The sequence below is a fragment of the Perca fluviatilis genome, chromosome 14, assembly GCF_010015445.1.
Source record: "Perca fluviatilis chromosome 14, GENO_Pfluv_1.0, whole genome shotgun sequence".
In the NCBI taxonomy this organism is placed as follows: Eukaryota; Metazoa; Chordata; class Actinopteri; order Perciformes; family Percidae; genus Perca; species Perca fluviatilis.
The window spans coordinates 15,421,333-15,438,339 of record NC_053125.1 but is presented as its reverse complement, the minus strand read 5'-3'; the positions used below and the strand labels follow the sequence as shown (position 1 = coordinate 15,438,339).

At 42.2% G+C, this 17,007-nt stretch overlaps 1 protein-coding gene across 4 annotated transcripts in view; it reads right to left on the bottom strand.

Moving 5' to 3' along the window:
• Positions 1-440: 440 nt before the first annotated feature.
• rgs12a (regulator of G protein signaling 12a) overlaps positions 441-17,007 on the bottom strand; it is a 42,151-nt gene continuing 25,584 nt past the window's right edge. The window contains exons 5-19 of one of the 4 annotated variants that reach the window (XM_039822667.1): positions 16,954-16,986; positions 15,732-15,901; positions 14,790-14,882; positions 13,766-13,909; positions 12,499-12,681; positions 12,220-12,370; positions 11,210-11,307; positions 10,754-10,939; positions 10,333-10,406; positions 10,088-10,214; positions 9,511-9,607; positions 9,116-9,177; positions 8,525-8,636; positions 7,768-8,319; positions 441-1,544 (exon numbers count right to left, since the gene is read on the bottom strand). In XM_039822667.1, coding sequence (XP_039678601.1) covers positions 1,258-1,544; positions 7,768-8,319; positions 8,525-8,636; positions 9,116-9,177; positions 9,511-9,607; positions 10,088-10,214; positions 10,333-10,406; positions 10,754-10,939; positions 11,210-11,307; positions 12,220-12,370; positions 12,499-12,681; positions 13,766-13,909; positions 14,790-14,882; positions 15,732-15,901; positions 16,954-16,986 — 2,369 coding nt within the window. In that variant the 3' untranslated portion in view covers positions 441-1,257. The remainder of the gene's footprint in view (positions 1,545-7,767; positions 8,320-8,524; positions 8,637-9,115; positions 9,178-9,510; positions 9,608-10,087; positions 10,215-10,332; positions 10,407-10,753; positions 10,940-11,209; positions 11,308-12,219; positions 12,371-12,498; positions 12,682-13,765; positions 13,910-14,789; positions 14,883-15,731; positions 15,902-16,953; positions 16,987-17,007) is intronic. The other 3 variants (XM_039822668.1, XM_039822669.1, XM_039822670.1) reach the window with 3 other exon arrangements.

Below are 17,007 nucleotides of genomic sequence, written 5' to 3'. Positions count from 1 at the left end.
GTGCCATAATCTAACCTCTAATTTTCACCATCTGTAATAATCTCTCTCCAGATGCTCAACTAGAAGAGGAGGCTGGATGACTAAACAGCACGTCCACATTGGCAACAAATACCCAGGTGAAGGTAGTGTGTTTTCAAAGAGAAATTGTTCAACTAAGACAACTATGCTGTTAATTATTGACAATTTGGACATACTTGGCAAATACATTTAGCTGGGCCTTGGTCAAATATGACAAGTAGGAGAATTCAGGGCTGTAATGTCTTAGGTAAGACTTGGGGTTATAAACTACAACAGAGGAGTATTTCAATTATTATTATTATTATTATTATTATTATTATTATTATTTTTACAAGGGGGCTACAGGTTAGGGATGGTAAGGATTTCCCTGCTGTCAGAAATACAAGACTTAATCTATGTAGGGTACAAAAGAAAAGTTTCAGTTTTGTTGGAATTACAGCCATCAAATCTTTTTAATCATTCAACATGTGGACAACCTCAAAACCACAGAAGCAGGAAGTACAGGAAACAAAGGTACCGTCATGTATCATCCGTAAAACATAGGAAGAAGATATATACAGGAAATAGTTAAATATACAAGAACATTGTGATTTGCCTCCCTTTTGATCCTAAAACAGTCCCGTCTAACGTATGGTCCAACAAAAGTGGGTAGCACTTTCTAATAGGGCAACAGTAGTTTGACAAAAAAATTAAAATCAAGCTCCACTTTTTGGAACTTTCAACTGCATCTCACAGTCTTCCTCAGCTGAGTCATTAAATTGTAATTAATAGTTTAATTAATGGTTAATCCCTTGGCTTGTACATATTGTTTACTAACATAACTTACTTTTTAGTTAGCTCTTTAGTTCATTTTTATGGCTTATTGTTAAGTTAGGATCTATAATAAACCCATTGATTACAATAACTTAGAATCTGTTTGTAATGTATGCCTATAATTAGAAACTACCCAAAAGTTCATATCAGGCTTCTTCCATGGTTGTCCTTGGTCTAACATGGCTCATAATAAAACCGCTTTGCACTTCACTATTAAAGTAAACCATAACAAAAACACATCACTGTCCAAAAATTACAACCAGTACTAAAAATCAACGAGAAGACGCCAGAAATTGTAACAAATATACAATGTCTGTTACCATAATATTGATTGTTGGAGTGTACATGCAGCCCAGCGTTTCACTAATTCCCTTTCATCAAAATACAGTGCCTCAGGCTTAAAAAGTGCAGCAGTGGGGGTTCCCTTTAGACAATTGTGGCCTTGTAAAGGTCTGTGTTGCAGTCCTTGCCCTCTGGTGGGTTGCGGCCGTTCTGGGGCATCTGGGCATTCCTCAGCTTGCTCTGGCACTGCCGCAGCTCAGCCACGTAGCCGTGGAAGCTCAAGCTGAGCTCAGAGTCCTCTCCCAGGGATGTTTCCAGCGTTCCCTCCTCTAGATGAACCCCCTCCACATCCATCACCTCCTGAACCGTCTGTGCAGCGTCGGCTCTGTCGGCGGGGGATTTGGTGTCGGAGCTTGACTCTGTTCCTCCCTCTGTGCACGGGAGAAAAGAAAGACATTGGAGATTTAAGATTAGTTGATTTATTATGGACAGCCAAGAGGTCTATTTGAATATTTATGAGGGTGGCCATGAGAAATTGCAGCGGCAAACACTTAAAGCTGCATTCATTGATTGTTTTGGCAACTTGGGGGCAGCAAAAACGTATTGATATACTATCACCTTATAACCAAATAGTTACCTATTTACACATCCAGGAGACACGAGCAACATTATATCGTTGAGATCATTTTCTGTGGGTTTGTCACTGAGTGACCCCGTTCACATTTCACAGTCATTTGATCCATTGTTTATATAAGAATATTGATCACTGCAGCTAAAAATAAGTAAATTACAACAGGCAAACAATCTTCATTTTAAATATGGTTGTCAAAAATATATATTTTTATATAACAGTGAATAAACATAGATACAAAAGACTTGTTCCATCTCCGTGCAACTTTTACTCATGTGGACCTGCATGCGACTGACGTTGCCTTAGTCTATAATGTGTGTGCCCTAAATGTAGTCTTGAATGTCATTTTTATATAAATGTGAAACACCACTTGATCCATGGTGAAGCGTTGTTTCGTTTCACTAAATACAGTGTACATATGGTTGACATGACAATAAAACCCACTTGACTTGACATTAGACTGCATGATGACCAGATGCTGAGCACACAACTGTATGAGATTTCAGAGGATCTAAGAAACCAAAACTTTGTCAACCATGGCTTGGGGGCACACTGCACATGGATTTTAACTCTAGAGCACTCAAATGAACATGCCAGCGTAATATGTTTGTGTAATCTGAAAACTGTATAGTTGTGTAATCTGGACAGCTGTTGTCAAGACAAACTTGATGACATAACGGCTTCAGCTCAAACTTACTAAACTCATTTGCCAAATCACGGGAAACATCTGAATAAAATTGCAACTGAATTAAATGTATTAATTCACTGACTTGTTGTTACATGTGGTATAATTCAACATTACCACTTGTGCTTAATTTCAAACAATTCAGAGCTGCATGACCTCATCAGATGTTGAACTCACATTTAAGAAGGGTGTGTTGGGCACAGGGACTCCAACATTTCCCTCTTCTCATGCAAGTGCACTTGGGGGGGCTTAAAAACCAAAGTTTCCAGGAGGCTGGCATTACTGAAAGGCCGTTTTACAGTTGTGCGGAGGCTCCACGCAGAGCTCTCGCCGTAGCCTACGTAAGTGGCCTGATGTTTATACTTGTGCGCTGGTGTGTACGTCGAACCGGCATGCGTGCGTGTGTGGGGAGTGTGTTAGAGCGAGGGAGAAGCGAGAGAGTGACGGCGATTAGCGTCGCTGCGACGTGTAGTTACATTTTTCGAGAGGCGCGCGTCAGGCTACGGCGTAGACACAGAGGGGTCTGCGGGGCTACGCCGTCGATTTTACGCACGACTATAAAATGGCCTTTATGGTGACTGATAAACTCTCTACCTCTCATGTGATCCCTGTGGTCCCACAGGCTCTAAACACAGAGGCCCGAGTGACTCAAACACAGCACTTCAGCACTCTCCTAACTGTGCTGACTGTGATTCACTGCTGTTCAGCTCAGATGTAAACACAGCCTGTGAGCTCCAACAGCTGACCTTATACAAAACCTCAGCAACTGACTACGGCACAACTCGAACCACCAAGGTGAACACAAAACTTTTTCAAGGACTTTTTAACAACTGTCATGGTCTTCTCTGAAGTTCAACGAAGGATACATTACTGTATAATACTGTTTAATTTGCCAAACACACTGTGTCTGGCAAATAAGGCGTGACATCCATTAGAATGAGCTATAATTGATGATATCTCAACATAAATCTCCATCACAGGGTTTTCCACAGGATGTGATGCATTAGTGCTGGTATGCAGCGCTGCTAGATGATGCATTGTGATGAATTGGTCTTTGTAGAATTTCTTACAAATCTTACAACGTCATAAATTTATTACTCAATCCATCCTCTCCCAACCTGGGTACCAGAACCCCCTAAGGAGTCACACGCTAGGTCTTAAGGGTCGTGAGATGATTTTAGGCAGTATGAAAATATCCTCTATAAATTAGTTTATAATTGGAATTTTCCTGTTAAATACTGGAGAGTTTTACCCCTTCAGGCATTCAACATGTATGTTTAAAAAAAAATACATGTGAAAGTATGTGTGAAAGTAAAAATCTCTTTTTGCCTCATGTGCATGTCTGTTAAGAGTTATTAAAAAAGAAATGTAACAAGGGGTTAAAGGTTAACTTTAAGATGTTGATACTGAGAGGAGACAAGTCCTACTGTAACCATTGAGCCACCATAACACCACAAAAATGTAACTTTTTATTTTATTTTACAATAAATGACTCAAATGTGCCCGATTGTGCTTACTCGTGTCTTTGCGAGGAGGGGAAACTCCAATACAATCTTTTTTCTTTCTAATTCTATGTATCACTGTTTCTGGACATCTTGCCTTCTCCATAAGCCAGCGCCTCACTAGAATAAGTGTTTTCCTTCAGTCCTTCATTATTATTTACCCATACACCTTTTTCAAACATGTTTTGAATGTTCAAGCTTGCCGACTCTACTGTGACGTGTAAACGTGATGTCTTGACACAGCCACGCCTCCTGTGGCGAGTCTTGTCCACAGACATGGCAGCAGCCGGGAGCTAAGACAGACCAGCCAGACTGGAACGGACCCAGCGAACAGTCCTCACTGAGGCGGACTGCCAGAGATCTGAGCCAAGCCCTCCTCCTCCTCCTCCGACCAACAGATGGATGATAAGGCTGGCCCAGGGTCAGAGGGTGCCAGCTTGGAGCGGACACACAAGGAGGAAGAAAGTGAAACGGGTCTAAAGGAAAACTGAGCCATATGGTCCCTCAGGTGTACTGCTGAGTCATTACAGAGCACTTTTTGTAGATAGCCTGGCCTTAGGGGAGATGTCCCATTAACTCCTACTGCAGAGAGGGAAAAGGAAGCAATTTCCACATGAACTTTCTGAATTAAACCTTTCTACAAATTCTGGTTTATTTCTTAGCTTTCTGACTAAACTAAAAACACCCTGCATTGAGTTCAAATCAGTCATACAGTATGAATGGAGTTACCCTGTGTGACGTCGCCCCCTAGTGGACATCCTAATCCCTACCAACCAAGCCCAGAGACCCCACGCTTGCAAGACAGGGAGAAGTGATTACAGCCATGATTAGTAAATTATCCTGATATATTGGGTAGCAGTTCTCAGTTCTGGTCTTCTGGATACAGACCAGAGGCCTAATGTTTTTCATTTTAACAGTCTAATCAGCGGGTAATTTATACCTGATATGCCCAATACATGCAACTACCTGCAAGACCAGAAGTACTTTTGGTACAATATACCCACTGTTTTAGATGCAAATGCTTATACTGATGTCAGGGTATATTGTTTTTTTTAATGAAAGAGAAATTGTACCTCCTAAAATCTATAAAGAAATTTCAGTGTGTCCCTTTAATTAATTAACTTGTGCGGTTTGGTGAATTTGCAGAAGAGAAAACAATAAAGTACCCGAATAAAAATAAAAAAAACGTATTTCTTTTATCCACATCACATCATGCAAAGAAGAAGTAAGCAGCTGGACTTTATCCTCTTCCTTTCTTTAGTACTTTATTATTTACGGCATAGTGGCAATGATGTCTGAGGAACATGTTGATCCACCGCAGCAGCAATTATTTATTCCCTCGGAACAGCAGAGGGCGTCAGTTCAACAGTAATACACAAACTGGAGAGGGACAAAATCAAGCAGATCGGCACAGTAAAAGAGCATAATTGCTACTGAACCACTGTTAACTTGTTTGGACTGATGGCCTCTGACTTATTCAGTGGGTGTCTGTCTCTTACACAATATTAAGCCTGTGAGCGTGACTTTCCGCCAGAATTTAAAAGTAACAACTTCATAAAGTCTCTAAAAAGGTGGAGGCAAGCGGCAAACAGTGTTAGAAATATGGGTATATTGAATCATAGCTATGTTTCAATGGTTTAGTTTAGCAGGTGGGAGAAAGAGAGAAACAGATGAAAACCAGCACTGACAGTTTATATCTGTAGCTCAGTCAACTCGTGGATAAGGTTACCATGGCGCCCAGTGGTGGGAAGAATCAGGCTGATGCACTTAGCAACCAGAAAAGAGGAGAGAGCCTGTGGAGGAGCTGCGCTCCTTCCTCATCATCTTGTGTACATACATCACCTTACATTAAAGCTGGGCTAAGGCAGCGAGGTCAGAGAGAACATGTTTGTGCACCTTCCGTAAAGTGCGTTGAGGTGCAAGATACTCATCACGTCACCAGCTTTGTTGTTGGAAAAACATGTTGAGCGTGATAATCTTCTCTTTCTGTAGAGTTCACATGGTTTCAAAGAAGGTTTCCTGGGATCGTCTTTAAAGTCAAGAATCATAACATCTCCTCTAATTGGATATCCGAACACAGAAAGCTTTCGGCTTTATTTTTCTGACAACTCTGAGAATGTCTACTGTAGAAAAAAAAAACCATCACCAATACAAATCAATTCACCACTTGATTGTTCACCTTAAAATCTCAGAAACATACAGGAGTGGAGGAGTGGGGGAAATGACATGGACGGGAAATAGAAATGAAATCCGTCTGCGGGAGAGGATTATAATCATACACAATAAGCCAACACTCCAGCACAAACAACGCCACGCTTTTTTAAAACCCAAGTTTGAAAGAAGACAGACTCAAAAAAAAATCCACAATGCCACGCTGGAGCCACACACACACACACACACACACACACACACACACACACACACACACACACACACACACACACACACACACACACACACACACACACACACACACACACACACACACACACACACACACACACACACACACACACACACACACACAGGAGCAGTGACCCCATCAAACAACAATACACCAAGCAGGTAGACCAAGCAATGTTTAACGACACCGCACAAACACGCCACACTGAGCAGTCTGAGCAGAACACCCTGAAACAAGCGCACGCAGAATAGTACACAAAGGAGTGGGCGCAGATGAGAGGAGGAAGCCACAAGGCAACATGAGACAGAGCTGAAGGAGAACGGGGGAGGGGGGGGAGGGGGGGCATGCGAAGGCGGCGAGGCGGAGGTGGTGGACGGGGAGGGGGGTTGGGAGAGAGAGAATCTGAGCTCACAAACGTGTAAAAAGACAGACAAGAGTGATTTCCAATTCTAACATTTATTAGATCTACTCAATCACAGGTACAGAGTTTATTGGCAGTGGTTATCTACAACAGGCATCTATAGAGGGAGTGAATGACCCAGATAAAGAATGACAAGGCAATTCAACAATGTCACCAGCACTAAGGAGCACTTGTCCTCCGATGACTAATTATTTTCCCCATTGCTCAAATTGCTACAGCAGGAGCTGACACTGTTTAATGACTCACCGGTTTTAGAGAGTTGCGTTAAAAAAGAAGCAATTTTTTGACATTGTTGGATTGCCCTTAATTGGTGGGATGGAGAGAGATGTTTGGCATTCGCAGGTCCAACACTGTAAAACAATCACATGGGTCTGGTTTGCTACGATGTTTTTCTAATTGTACGTAATGACCCCACGATGCCAGGAAACACACAGCTGCTAATGTCATCACGTTCAATTGTTCGGTTGTTCTGAATTACAATCTTCAGCACAACATTTACTGACTACAGTACTGTCAAATATTGATCATTGATCTGTATGCACTATGCATATATTATATTATTAATATTTATAAGCTCTGCAGTCAGTTACATCAGCATTCATATGCACCCAAAACTACAAAATAAACTAAATATTTCCCTGGAATTAACTCATCCCAGTCATGTGGCGAAACCCAACAACTTGTGGCGTGGGAAGTGACATCCAAGTAAACGTTACTCACTGAACAAAATATACACATCCCTATTTACAAGATGATCCGAGTGTAATTAAGATCAATCACACACACAATACTAAGTTTAATGAAACAAATCTGTTTAAATGAACGGCAAACTGAAAAAGAGTCAGTATCAATTTGTCATTAAAGTGCATCAGAGTCAGTGTAGAGGGAGTTCAATCACGAAGGTGGTCGGGTTTAGACCACCGGGGATAGAGCGCACACATGCACATACGACACCACACACACACACACACACACACGCAAACACACTGGTTTGTTACACTGTAGAAATACCTGAACTGGACTTTCCCTCTCCAGCTGCGTCTTGAGACTTGGAGAATGGTGGCGGCGGGGTGAAGTTGGCTTCAGGCAGGCTGCTGTCGAAGGACTGCATGAGGGACGGTGATGAAGGCAGCAGGGTGCTGTTGGGGCTGCTGATGTCGCCCTCGCCCACGAGGGTCAAGTCGTTGTGGGTGTCCTCCTCCACGGTGCGGAGGTTTGGCCGGGTGTCTGAGGGCCGGGGGATGGGGGACAGGTAGTTGCCAAAAGTCTGGTGGCGAGGAGGGGGCATCAGGCACCGCCTGGTCCCGGAGTGTCCATTGGCACTGGAGCTGAGGGAGGAGTCCAGGCTCTCTGAACGAAGGCTGGCGGTGAGGGCCCCCCGCGAGGAGACGCCATTCTCCCGGCGGTCAGGAGTGGAGCATGCTAGGTCAGAGGAGACGGAGCAGGAGGAGCTGGGAGGGGTTAGGCGTAGGAATTCGGGAAGTACCAGGTCTTCTTTGTTCAGGAGCCCGCGCTGGTCGTTGGCTCGGGTGCTCTGTGCCCGGCTCAGCAGCTCAAAGAATTCTGCAAAACAGATCAAACAAGTTCTCTCAATTAAACTTTCCAAATTGACGAACACCTTGAAGAAGAAAAGGATTAGTTAAGGTTTAACATGCAGCGTAGCAGCTTCACAGCTGACAGTTAGTCCCGAGGCAAAGCACAGCTAAGACATCCACCAATAAGTCAAAATAGAGAGAGAGAAAGAGAAAGAAGGAAAAGAGGGATTTACCTTCAGCTTCATCTATATTAATCTTTTTCTGTTTTCTCTTTTCCCCTGGGAGTGCTGTGTCTGGTCCACTTGCTCTCACAGACAAGTCCTTTGGTGTTGACCTCTCATCTCCCTGCAGATGCAACAATAACAATGCACTCTGTTAGGGGATGGAGGGATGGGAGGGGGGGGGATGGGGGTTGTAAGGGGGAGGCTAAGCATGAGCTGTCAAGCACCCTACTGAGCAGAGTGTCCAGATTTACTGAGACCCTCGTCTCATCTGTTGGCTCTGTGTCTTAACTGACCTTGCTAGCTAGCATCTAGGACCAAGTGCTATCTGCCTACATACGGTGCAATAACTCAAGCATGGAAAATATGAGCAAGCAAGTCAGCCACAGGCAGTGTTAGGGCAAAGAATACAAACAAATCAGGAACTCCACCAATTTAAAGCTTGTCAAAGATTGTAAATGTTAATAAAGATGAATGTGTGCCGCTAGTAAATGATACTGAATGTTGCGGAAGCAGCGCAGCAATAGAAAAAGGACAAAACATCACACACTGGACTTTTTAAGCAACATGTTGTAGGAGAACAAAGATGTCGTGAGTACTTACTGTAGCAGAAAAACTCCTGGTTGGAGGGTGGTTTTTTAGGGAGGACGACTTGGATTTGTCTACTTGAAAGAGAGAAAGAGAGAGATGTACATGAAAAATTCATCAGGTTGAGAAATTGATGAGGAGAAAGTGAGACAAAGTAGAGAGGAGAGGACACTTTAGAGGTAAGAGACATGTTCTTCAAAGCTTGAATATGTTAATCAATGGAATAACAGAGGTGGACATGATTTACATTTGGCAGTTACATTTATGGCGTCCGGTTGAGAAAGGGCAACCCAGTCAGTACACAAACAGTTGTTTACAGATTCCAGCGGGAAAAACAAAGTATTGTTAGTTTGTAATATTTATTTATTTATATATTTAATATTGGGTTACAGTGTATTTGATGGTCTTACCTTTTCCTGAAGCTGGGTCGATTCGGTCCAAAACAACTCGGAGGCCATCCAAAGTCGATATGGGGGCACCCAGGTCCAAAGGCTCAGTTTCTCCGCTCTTAAACGAAAGACAATTTGATGGTCAGCGCGTTTTTATTTTCACCGGTTGTGCAGAAGTCTAAAGACGTTACAATTTCTCTTAGCATATTGAGCACACGGCTGATATTTGAGTTCACCAGCCTTTGCTTAATTTATAAACCATCTTTCAGCTCCGGGTCTACTGTATAATACAGTTATAATGCCTGGAAACCCACAGGACTAAAATAAATCATCTGGCGGGGGTTAAGGGGAGGAGTAAAGAGTTGGCATGTTTGAGGAGTGTCGTCATTCTTAATTATAGCCTTGGTGCTCCGTCTTCAGAGCCTGGGCTGAGTCAGAGTGCTAACCACCGTGTAGAGATGGAAAAGGATGCGGTCGCTTCCCTCCCCTAACCATGATACTCCACCCTGTGGCACTGTCACACGCTGCACAGGCTGCTCCCTGGACACACAGGAACTTCAAAAAGATGAAGGCATTGTAGCCACCGGGGACGACTTACTACTTTGGCCACAAGATCGCTGAGGTGAAGGCCATATTTGGCCACCACGGGGCGCAGGACCTCAGTGACTGGTTTGGTAGGTTTGGCTTTAAGCCCCACGGAGCGGTTAATGGGTACTAGGTCCAATCTGGGAGCAGAGAAAGAGCACAAGTAAATGTCAGCACAGACATAAAAGCATAGACAGACAATGTGATAGTCAAAAGGAAATTGACAGAGCCAAGCAAACTTTGATTTATTATTAATACCTAAACAAGGTCCGCTTCTCCACTCTCAAGTCTCGTGAGCTGAGGGTCATGCAGTCTTGGTCCAACACCAAAGGCTGTGAGGAAAAATGAAACTACACATTAGCAACACATGAAGCCCCAAACACTCCATACTGTAAACTCTTTACACAGTAACTAAAAAGACATATTGTCCACTTCACTCCTCTGTAATCTTTTCAATTCACTTTGGTTGAATTCAGCTCAATGCCTCTTCACAAAATATTCACAAAAATAAAGCATGTTTAAATTGTAAGTGTAGTTGACTGTATTTATCAACGTTTGGTTTATAATAAAACTGATTTGTTCAAGGAGGTGCTTGCAGCAGTATTCTGTTCTCTGTTATCTATTAGCAGCAGATGTTTTTAGCATTTGTCATTTGTTAGCGGCGTCTGCCTCCCTTTACCTTCTCCCCTCCCACCAGGAAGAGGTCGACAGCAGCCATGTTGACGCTAATGCTCTGACAGAGATCGTGGAGGACTTCTCTTATGGAGGCACCGGGCCGAAGACTGACAGAAGAGCAGGAACCGTTGGACAGCATCACGGTGCAATGTTTGGGGGAACGCTCCCATACTGAGTGACGGTTATCAGACTAAGGATAAATGATTGGAGAGAAGAAGAAAAGAAAGAAAAAAAAGAGTCAAAGGCTTACTTTAACAAGGACTGGTTTATGGCTTTCCAGTGTTAATAAACAGATTCAGTTGTATTTGTAGCTAGTTTTTCTTTACTCTCTGATTTATGACATACATAAACAACGAGTGGGCTGACAAATAAAAAAATAAATCATTTTAGGCCTATTATGATGGCTTCACCAGACACTGGGCTCTGTGTTGCCATGGGGATCTGTCCAGAGGAATCTTACCTCAATCTTGCCAGCAGAGCAGGAAGTGGCCATCTCCAGACTGGTACCGGATGACAAGGAGCCCTGGGACTCCCTCCGCCCATTACTGCCCCAGTAGTCTGCACAAAACAGCCCAGAGGATGATGAGTTCATGCAGATAAGAGACATTTGCGCACTACTTACAATAAGTAACACCAAGACGGCGTCAAGCTATAGCATGACTAAAAACTACGTTTTTGAATTTGTGATTGTAGTTCGACACCACAACATATTGGCAGGCAAAAAAGCTGTTTGTCATGACTCATCAAAGAAGCGTGTGAATAGACAGAAGGGGTTTTATTAAAATAAAGTGCAGCTACACTTTAGTGAGAGACATTTATGTTAAAGCACGGGTGTGAAATGCAAGAAAGGAAGTTCACATGATTGAAATAGGGATAATTTGGACCACAGCTATTCCCATGTTTTGACCGAGAATTGTGCTATCTGCAATATATGCAACTGTGTATACCTGTATGACTACTTGTGCTTTCAGAGGATATACAAAACAAAGAGGAATCATTATTTATGTATTTCAGAAAGCTTGAAAGTCTAAAAACAAATTAGAAAATGACATTTTAGTCTACTGCAGCCTTTAAATAATTATACAATTCAATTCAATTATACAGTAATTAGATATTATAATAATCAAAATCCCAAACAAAAGTTTTACATCATCATCATATCAACCTCATTTTTGTATTTTACCACCTTTAAAACTTTGGCCCTTTGTGGATAACTCGCTTTGGTGTGTCAAAATGCCAGGGTTACAACAAGTATGTTTTTGTGTGTGTGTGTGTGTATAATACTTGGATGACTGTGGGGCAGGTGGGTTTCTACATGCCACCCCTGCATACAGCTCATGGTAACCCTGGAGTGAACTGGTGTCTTGTTCAAGGACACATCAGTACTTTGGACGCTTTTGTTGCAAAAGTTTTAAACTGCGGAGGATCTCTGTAGCCAGATGGCAACGGGCTTGTTAATCAGTTTCTTACCGAGGTTAATGTCTCCTATGTCCTTCTTCTTTGGGCCCTTCCCAAAGCTCCTGTTGCGGGACCACGAAAAGAAGATGCCGCGTTTCTTGTCAGCGCTCTCATCCTTGCTCTCTTCGTTCAGTGACCTCCCGGACTTCTGCTTTCTGGCCTCCTGTTGGTTGGAGAACAAAAGAAAAACTATGATTTCACCTGCCGTACAGGACGGATGAGCACTGTCAACACTGTTTTATTTCCATGACCAATAGCTGCTGTGATACAGTCAAAAAGCAATAGTGGCACCTTTTTGGGGGTGGAGAGGGTAGAGCGGTCCGAGCTGGCACTGTGTTTGGAGGGCGCGGGGCTGCAGGGAATCTGGTAGGGGTCCGGCAGGGGTCGGCCATCCACCTCAGCACGCATGCACTCTTGGTAAAGGGAGGACTTGAGGAATCGCGAATAACTGTCAAACTTCATCAGGTTGAAGATCTGTAGATGCGAATTAAAAGAGTGGTGTAAGTAAAATAAAAATTAAAAATAACAGTGAAAATGATGGGAGAGGAAGAGGTAAGATACACAAAGCAGCAGTCATGCTCAAAAATAAGGGAGTGAGGAAGAGAAAATGACACAGACAGAAACAAGACAGAAGAAACTACCAGCGTTAACATATGGTTACAGCTGATGTTATGACAGGTGTCTTAACGGTTACCATTTTATCAAGCTCGTGTGCAGGCTGAAAATATACAGATCTCTAACTGCATGTCTATGTGTGTCTGTGTGTGCAGTATGCGCTACATCTCTGTGGGTGTATGCCAGTTTGTGTTTATCTCTCTGGTAAAGGCTCAGAGCCCTTTCGTAAACAAACCCAGATGGCCACCGAAAAAATCCAATATGCTTGTGCAAAGTGACTAAAGGCTAGATGAGAACAAAACCCCCTAGTGTCAGGAAAAATGTCTTGATCTTCAGTGTTGATACGGAACAACTGAATAATTTAAATAAGAGAAAGTCTAAATCAAACAAAGACATGAAATATTTAACTAATTGTGGAAGCAACATATTATTTAGCACAGGGTTTCTGCAGCTTTCACCAAGTCAAATGTAAGACCTTTTTAACACCATAAGGAATGAAATTCAAGACCTATGTCACAACATCAAAACAATAAAAAAAAGGAGAAAAAAAAAGTCTGGAAACATCATCTCATTATAGGACTGGTGTCTAGTCAGCGCGTGGAGGACACAGAGCACCTCTGCTCATTTATTTTGTCGTAATATAGTAAATTATATTTGGAAAGAAAGAACAACAATACTACAGAATAAAAAACAACAACATTCTATTCTATTTTGGTGCGGGAGCATTAGAGGTAGCTTTACATGGACGTCGCTAAATTAAGGCCTGTTTAAAATTATTTAAGACCTAACACAATAGAATACAATAGAACACAATACTTCAGCGAATTTAAGACTTTTTAAGGCCTAAAATTTTGATTTAAGAATTTTAGATGTTTTAAGACCCTGTGGAAAGCCTGTAGCAACCAATAGGATGAGCCCACTACTACTACTGCCTTGTTGGTACCTGGAGCTGCTGCGTCTTGAACATGTCGGGCCGTGGGGAGGTGAGGACGTCGTCAGCCAGCTGGGCTTGGCTGTCGATGTTGACCGGCATGGTGGCCTTGCTGGACAGGAAGCTGTTGTAGATCTCTCCAGCTCTCTGGGACAGCTGCAGGAGAAGAGGGGTTTGATGATGCACAATTTCATAAGGGTTTCTGCAGGCTTCACCAAGTCAAATTTAAGACTTTTTAAGACCTTTTTTAGACCATTATGTCCTTTATCACAACATGAACTAAGCCCTAAATAATTATCGCAAAACTTGCACTTCGCCATAGCTGAAGAATAATATTTGTTTTAGGTCTGTGGTACAATCCGAAAGAGACTTGCGCCAATAACACAAAAGCTGATTGGCTGTAATATAGGTTACATGTTGGTCTCATTTGTAGTCGTAATACAGTGAAATTATATTTGGACTAGCAAAAGAAAGAACTACAACACCACAGAATTTAAAAAAAATTAGCATAATGAGGTAGCGTTGCATGGACATAGGAAAATTACGACCTGTTTAAAATTATTTAAGACCTAGAGTACAATACTTCAGCGAACTTAAGACTTTTCAAGACCCCGCGGAAACCCTGTTCAAGAACAACTCTAGATAATGATGTTTCTACATGTCATCTTATATACTACTATGTGTTTTGCACAAAATTATATAAGCAATCGAAATGTCATTTAATGTGGATTGACCCTTTGTTAACAGTGGTTCCAAACCTGAAGGTCGGGACCCACAAAGGGGTCTCAAGTTAAATATGAGGGGTCAGAACTGATTAATGAGAGAACAGAGAATCGAAAAACTTTTTCTACACAAAAGTATTTTCACAAATTATTTATGCTTTTCTTAATCCATTCAAGCCTCTAAAAAATATTCAAATTATATAATTTCTGTGAGGAGAGTTTATTATAAGTGGATATAAAAAAATAGGTTTGGAACCATTCCAATCAGTGTATATGTTTTCAGCAATGGGATGTGCTTCATACTTTGGACTTACCTGCTTTTTATCAGTTGCAGGGACATGACTGAAGTATTCACAGGCCTGCCAGAACAAGATATTCTCCTCACTGAATTCTTTCTTGAGGAATTCCTGTGGAGTCACACAGTACGAGAGTTTTTATATATGTTCTCAAACTCTGTCTTTCCAGTGCTGCTGTTGTTGAGACCAGTATTGAGAAAAGAAATTATTGGGTGTAATGGTGTGAACAAGATTGGTGTAAGTGTGGGCGCAGGACAGTGTAGGCGCACAGCGCAGCTCTGATCAGTGGTGAGGGAAGGTGAGGAGCGAGCGGGTTGTGGTACGCCAGAACTTCATGTTGAGCCTTCTGAAAGTGTTGTGGGCTAAATTCAAAGACACATCTTGTATGTGGGAGGTAACATAAATGAGGTGCCTGTACTCAGTTTTGAGAACTGGTTCTGAACTTGAACCTATTCCGAATCTATATAAAGCTCGGATTTGTTAAGAAATGTGCTTTTCAATTTGGTCGTAGAATCTGGATTTAATGTGATTCGAGCCATATAGTGGTTACACATGGGTCACAATTTACAAAAAAAGCGGTGAAACAAAAGAATTTAATGCACGAATTAAGGTGGTCTAACATGACAAAGCGCTGTACAAGAATGCATGAGTTTTTCATGTCATAATGGTCGATGATCAGCAAACAAGCGTGAAACTAAAAAGAATACTTTTCCTTATCACTTCTGATATATTTTGCATTTCTTTCCTTCTCAAATGCCATGAATCAAAACAAGGTATCAATAAAAAACAGAATCAATAAGCAGAATCGATTAAATCCAAACAACAACCGTACTGCTCACCCACTTTGTTTTACTTTTAAATCTGAAGGACCAAGACGCTTCATGTCAGCTGTTCTTCACCACACTTTTGGTTAAGTCTGACAGGATTCAATCAACCTGAGAAACCTTTTCGTTTTCTTACCGAGAAATAGCGCACGCCCACTGGATCCTGGAGGAGGCGTTCAAAGCAGGCGGCCCAGCTGGCCACACGCTGCTCCGGAACCCCTCGCAGGCTGCCTGCTCCTGGAAGACTGCCATTACTGTTCAGGCTGCTCTGGCTGCAGCATCCCTGCAACTGGACTCCACTATAGTCTGCATGACGGAGAGAGCAAAATGCAACGGGGTTAGAGGGCTCTAATGTTAAAGGGTAATTCCAGCCAGAGGGAATGTTAGAGCCAGTCCCCCATCTGCCCTTCCAACCTTCCAAATATTCCTGCGGATTTGAGCATTTTTGTGTGCTTGTCTTCCTCGTGACAATTTTACCTTTTTGAGAGTCAATTCAATTTGTGGAGGAGAACAGAGCTTTTATAAAGATTTTCCTAGACATCCTTAAAGAAACCAGAAAGTAAACCTTGTATTGGTACACATCCTGAAAAGGGCCTCACAAAAGTAGACATTTTTGGTAAACGTGTAAACCAGAAAGCACAATACATGTTTAAACATTGGAACAACATCAGATTCGGGTTCTAGTGCTAATTTAACTAATGTCAACAACTACACCTAAAAATCTCACTACAATCTTTTCAACAAAACTTCCTCAAGAGTACATGTTTGGCTTTCGGAAACTGCAGGAAAACGAGAAAAACAAGTACGGTATATTTTGAGCAATTTAATGAAAGTCTTGATCCTGTTAGAGTTAAGAGAGAATAACTTGTCATGCAATTATATGGCACAATGGGGAGGGCAAAAGGTGCCCTCTTAGAAATAAAATGTTGTCTCCAGAATCCATTTTATTTCTATGGGTGCCTTATATCTGCACCAAACATAAATACAAACAGAAAATGGATTAGACTACAAGGTAATGGTCAAGGGATTTGAAAGGAAAGCTAATGGCTCTTTGCTGTACCCTCTGCTACACCTCTCAATGTGTAAATGGGACACGATAAGTGTAATGTCAAAGTTCAAATGTGTTACGTGGAAAGCGTGGAGCACAAAGCTAACAGATCTGTTTACATTCAAAGACAGCAGATGTCACTCGGTTGGTCTGAGAGGAGCAAAGAGGGGGCAGCGAGGAGAGGGGACAGAATAAAAGAAGAAGAAAGAGAGGAGACATGGCTGATTAAAGAGACAAAGAGAGAGACAGAGTCTGTAAGGATCCGAGAGCTGCTAGAGAACTAGAGTGGGGGCTTCGGCACCCATAGTACCTGCTATCATGGCAGCAGATGGCCACTTTAGAGCTGTGGGCCGGACAGGCAGGA